At 40.2% G+C, this 5,969-nt stretch overlaps 1 protein-coding gene across 1 annotated transcript in view; it reads right to left on the minus strand.

Moving 5' to 3' along the window:
- Window positions 1–685: 685 nt before the first annotated feature.
- OPHN1 (oligophrenin 1) overlaps window positions 686–5,969 on the minus strand; it is a gene marked incomplete at its 3' end in the record, with an annotated part of 597,264 nt that continues 591,980 nt past the window's right edge. Inside the window, exons 22-23 of the mRNA XM_007957689.1 lie at window positions 2,137–2,302; window positions 686–736 (exon numbers count right to left, since the gene is read on the minus strand). Of these exons, the coding sequence (XP_007955880.1) occupies window positions 686–736; window positions 2,137–2,302 (217 nt within the window). The remainder of the gene's footprint in view (window positions 737–2,136; window positions 2,303–5,969) is intronic.

Raw genomic sequence — 5,969 nt, forward strand, 5'->3', positions numbered from 1 at the left:
AGATACCCTTCGATCCTGGAACTGAACCCACCCTGGAGAATTAACTTTCAGCTAAATAGAAAGGCCTATTAAAGTGAATAATAACACCAGGGAGGAACATACTCCTCAGTAAAATCAACTGTATGAGACCAAATAGGCAGCATTTGCCCCAAAACAAAGCTCAGAATGCAGGAAAGGGATGGAAATAATGAATAATGGAAAATGGGGAACACAGGGAGGAAGCAGGAAGAGTGCTGTTTTATTGAGGGAATTGTAACTAATGTTACGTAACAAAATGTGTATAAATTGTTGAATGGAAAACTAATGTGCTCTGTAAACTTTCACCCAAACTACATTAAAAAAAAAAGTAAAACAACAACAACAACCAAAAAAAAAAAAAAATAGAGACTTATTCAAAGACAGAGACAGAGGTAGAGAGTAGAGAGACAGAAAGACAGAGACACAGGGATAAACAGAGGAAACAAGAGTATGAGAGAGAGAGACAGAGAGGAAGAGAGGTACACAGTATAGAGACAAAGATGGAGACACAGAAAGAGATGGAGAGACAAAGAAAAAAGTGACAAACACAGAGGGACAGACAGAGCTAAAGAAAGACAAAAATAGAAGGTGAGAGTGAGAGCAAATCTTATGTTCATGATGCTTTTTAAAAAATGATTTGTTTTTTCTTCTGTCACCCGTGTCTTACCTTCCTGTTTTCCGAGAAGCTGTTTCAAAGAACCTGGTCCTGGAAGCCACCCTGCAAACAGAAGATAACCAAGTCCCATGAGTTGCTTTGGAATAGGTATGAGAACTAATGGCCAATGGAAGGGAAGAAGCCTCAGAACTAGATGGGTTACTGATGCCAGGCCCTGTCTTTGTCAGCAAAGGATCTGGGTCTGCAGACAAACCCAAATAACAGAATGGGAAATGGCCCAGAGCTCATAAGCTCCAAGGCCATGGCTGACATCCTTTGCCCACTGTTGATCCAGAATGGTCTAAACATATTGCCTATTAAGGTTTTTGGGGAATAAATAAAGGAAATGCTTGATTCCAAATTATAATTTTTAGAATTTTGCAAATACACTTAGTCAATTAGTTGAAGCTGTGAAGGCTTTGCTCTTCTTTCCACCAATTTTGTAATTATGAAAAAAGAATAGACACAAGAAAAGGGAAAACCAGGAATCAATATATTGAGAGGGGTCCTAGTCATTGACTGAAGAGAGGCTGGCCAGGCTTGCTGTGGCCAAGCAAGGCTGATCCATGAGAACTGCTGCCCCATCCTAGCTACTCCTCTGATTCATTGACTTGAAGCACAGATTCAGGCCTGCTGGATGTCAGGTCAGCTCTTATTCTTCTAGAGGCTCTCTGGAGAACTTGAGTCATTTTGGAAGAGTTTTGAAAATCCTACCATTTTCTTGTCCAAAATAAATGAATAAAAGCCTCAAGGCACAAATAAAATCAACAAATCTGTTCATTAAATTACTTTTAAAGCAAGTACAATAAGAAAATAAAAATATTTCCAGAGCCAGGAGAGCATAAAATAAGAGGATAATCATATCACTCTATAGAGATCACAGTTGTTGTTGTTATATGCCATCGAGTCAGACCTGACTCATAGCGACCCCTCCTTAGGTTTCCAAGGCAGTATCACTATGGAAGTAGATTGCCCCATCTTCCTTCCAAGGAGTGACAACAAAGAGATCACAGCAGCTAAGAAAAATAGGTCTCCTACCATGTAGCATAGTGGCTAAAAGCACTTGACTGTTAACCAGAAGGCTGGCGGTTCAAACCCACCAGCCACTCCTCGGAAGGAAGGTTGGGCAATCCTACTTCCGTAGTGATACTGCCTCGGAAACCCAAGGAGGGGTCTCTATGAGTCGGGGCCGACTCGACGGCACATAACAACAACAACATAACAACAACCATGTATTAAGGTTCAATTTGGTTTTAGGGAAATTTCTCACCCTTGGGTGTTGAGTGGAACATTCCAAATAAGGCTGGCCTGGGATATTCCCCTAGACTAGGAAGTGAATGATATCCCCAGGGTTGTACATTGTACAGCCTTCACAACCATATATGGTGATTTTGGAAGCATTTCTGGTAGTCTAAGTCAGACCTTTTATCATTAGGCCATAGTTGAGGAAGAATGTTTCTTACACGGATGACGGGATCTCCTCTGCACTGCCAGCCACAATATCTGGCTTTGGTTCTGGCTTCTGGGGAGTAGCTGCCCGGCAGGGAGGGTCTGGAGGCCTCATTGGGGGGCGGATGATGGTTGGTTTTTCTCCTGGAGGCCGCAGTTTGGTAAAACTGTTAGAATCTCCTGGAAGACAGAACAACACCAGGAACTTTTTGATGGTTACCCAAATTAAACAATACTTATGAGCAGGCACCTAATATTGTAGTTATTGAGACCACTGGCTTTGGACCCCATTTCTTCTTGATCAACAAAAACTCTGGACATTTCTTCTGTAGTTTTCCAGAAGCTGTCCCTTCAGAAAGTCTGTTTGAACCCCAGCTGTTTTGAATCCCAGCTCTCAAACTTTAGATTTATGTGACTCTGGGTTTGTCATGTGTTGTGGTTACCTAGTGTCACTCTGACAAGAATATACCACAAAAAATGATGGCTTGAACAAACAGGAGTTTATTCTCTTACCATTTGGACGCTTTAAGTTCGAATTCAAAGTGCCAGGCCCTAGGGGCTGGATGAAAGCCCCTCAACCTTGGGCTTCAGCTCTGCCTCCTGCTCCCTGTCCACTGAAGCTAGAGGTTTTTCTTCACTGAGCTGCTGGCTGCTGAGGCTGACAAGCCCAAGGTTGATAAGTAAAAAGGCACAGTCCCGATGTTACCAAACCACATTGCAGGCCATAAATTCAAGTCCACTGAAAGTCCCAAGACTGGCAGAGCATGGCAGGCTGTTGAACAATGACACAGCTATATGCATAAGCTAGAGACCATCCCCAAAGCTGTTTCTTTATATGGGAAGCAGACCACATCCCTAAGGCAGCTACTCAGCTGCTCACAGTAGATTACACCATGTAACTGATTACCAGTCTCATCATGGGGAATACTACATCCAGCTGCCCAGCCACTCAACCAGGCCCAGCCAAGTTGACACACAAATTTAACTACCACATCATGTATTTGTTAAACCTCAGTTTCCTCATCTATATAATCAAGATCAATATTGTAATGCCTTACAGAGGTACTGAGAAGATTAAATTAGACACTAATATGTTTAGTTTATTAGGTACTAACATATTATGTCCTGATACATAGTAGGCACTTAGTAAATGTTTGATGACAAATTTGAATTTGTTAAATTACCTCAGCTCACACCCAAATCCAGGCCCTTCTCATATAGGCATTGACTTTCATAGCAGTGTCCTAACTTGCTGTCCTGCCACCACCTCTCTAGTTCTAGGTCAGTCAATACAAAATGAATAAATAATTTTTATAAAATGGTTATGGCAGAACTCTGGTGAAACAAGTACACTCACACATTGCTGATGGGTACTGTAAAATGGGCTTATTCTGACTAGATAATCATCAATATTCTGGCACAATGTGGATGCAGTGCATAATCATAACTATGAGACAGTTCATTCTAAGTGATCCAGTAATTCTACTTGGGGAAATATGCCCAAAGAAATTAACCCAAGAGGAGAAAACAAAACAAAACCAAGAAAACGCATTTGGCAAAAAAACATCCATCATAACAGCAAAAAGCTGAACTTATCCACAAAGGTTAAGCAAACTACAACCATTTATGTAGTACCTATTTTTTTTTTCTTTTATTATGCATAAGAAAACCCAGTGTAGTACAAATAATTAAATGCTAACTGAAAGGTTAGAGGTTTGAGTCACCCCTACATACCTTGAAAGAAAGGCCTGTCAATCTACTTCTGATAAATCAGCCATTGAAAACCCTAAGGAGCACAGGTCTCTTATGATACAAATGGACTTACCATGTGTCAGAGGTGATTCCACAGCTAATGTCACTGTTATTATCCATAAACTGATGAAAATTTGGGTCAGGTCAAAACAAAAATATGCATAATATATAAAAAATTTTTTAAAGTCCACAAAAAGTGCTCATGGCCTGGGGAAGCCCATATTGAAATAGACATATGTGCAACTATGCAAGGGTATGAGTAGATCTTTATATTGATTCAGTTGATATTGATTCAATTTTCTTTCTATAAAAATATTTAAGTAAATGTAAAAAATATTAAATTTAATCCATACAATATTGTTTTAAGATTTACTTCATTATTTTTATATTATTTTCCTCTTCTTAAAGACATTTTCAAACTCCTTAGCTTAAATTCAAGTCTCTCCATGAGCTAGTCCCAAACCATCTCCTTGGAAACAAATCCTAGACCTTAACTAACAGCCCCTTCAAAGCATGCCTTGAATCTCACTTCTAGGTAAGACAGTATGGAATAATGGAAAAACACAGAGTGCACAGTTGGGCAGATCTGACTTTGGACTACTTCCTTGCCATGGAACCTCTTTAACTTATTGGTTTCCTTATTTGGAAAATAGAGGTTGTAAGGACTAAATTGTTGTTCAGTAATGTCGAGTTGGTTCCAACTCAAAACGGACAACAGAATGAAACTCTGCCTGGTTCTGCTCCATTCTCACAATCATTATTATGCTTAAGCCCATCCTTGCAGCCACTGTGTCAATCCTTCTCATTGAGGGTCTTCCCCCTTTTCTCTGACCCTCTACTTTTCCAAGCATGATATTCTTCTCCAGGGACTGGTCCCTCCTGACAACATGACCAAAGTAGGTGAGAAGATGTCTGGCCATTCTTGCTTCCAAGGACCATTCTGGCTATACAGATTTGTTTGTTCTTCTGGCAGTCCATTGTGCATTCAGTAAGTTAGGACTAAATTAGATGGCCTACAAAGAATCCTAGCATAAAACAGGAGTCAGTATGTAACAGACTCTGCCCTGGTTCTTACCTGATGTGTGCCCCTATTTCCATATCTTATCTGCATTGTAGCCATCCCTCAAGACTCAGCTCAAATTTCACCTCTCTGCACACTCCAGATGACATAAGTAATTAGGATCCATGCAAATGCCCATGAAATGCTTATATATTGCCTCATGGAATGTTTTAAAAAATATATTTCAATTTATTCTGGTAAGGGAGACAAATATGAAAAGAGATCGAAATACACTGTGATCCGTGTTCTGATGGACAAATGAAACAAATACTATTCATATGTTTCTTAGGTGCCATCGAATTGGTTCAGACCCATAGTGATAACACGTACAACAAAACAAAACACTGCCTGGTCCTGAGCCATCCTCACAATCATTGCTATGTTTGGGTCCATTGTTACAACTGTTGTTGTTGTTGTTATGTGCCGTCAAGTCAGACCCAACTCATAGCGACCCCTCCTTGGGTTTCCCAGGCAGTATCACTATGGAAGTAGATTGCCCCATCTTCCTTCCGAGGAGTGGCTGGTGGACAGCTACTGTGTCAATTCCATCTCATTGAGGAGTTTGCTCTTTTTTGTTGATCCTCTACTTTACCACACATGATGTCCTTCTTCAGGGACTGGCCTCTCCTGATAACATGTCCAAAGTACACAAGATGAAGTATCAGCATTCCCCCTAGCTGTACTTCTTTCAAAACAAATTTGTTCATTCTTTTGGCCATCCATGGTATATTCAATATTCTTCACCAACACCATAATTCAAAGGCATAATTCATTGTCCATATTTCTCATGCATGTGAGGCAATTGAAAATAACATGGTTTGGATCAAGTGCTTTGTACTTAGTCCTCAAAGTGATATCTTTGTTTTTTAACACTTCATTTTTTTCCCTCTGAGAGGTCAGATGGAAAGCAAATCCATGTTTTCCACTCTTTCTGCCTCCATAATATGGAACGTATCTAGGTGTTACTCATGGGCATAATTGTGTCCCCCCAAAATATGTATTGGAATCCTAACCCCTATGCCTGTGGATGTAATT

The sequence above is a fragment of the Orycteropus afer genome, unplaced genomic scaffold, assembly GCF_000298275.1.
Source record: "Orycteropus afer afer isolate SDZICR_OR568_19922 unplaced genomic scaffold, OryAfe1.0 scaffold00776, whole genome shotgun sequence".
Lineage (NCBI taxonomy): Eukaryota > Metazoa > Chordata > Mammalia > Tubulidentata > Orycteropodidae > Orycteropus > Orycteropus afer.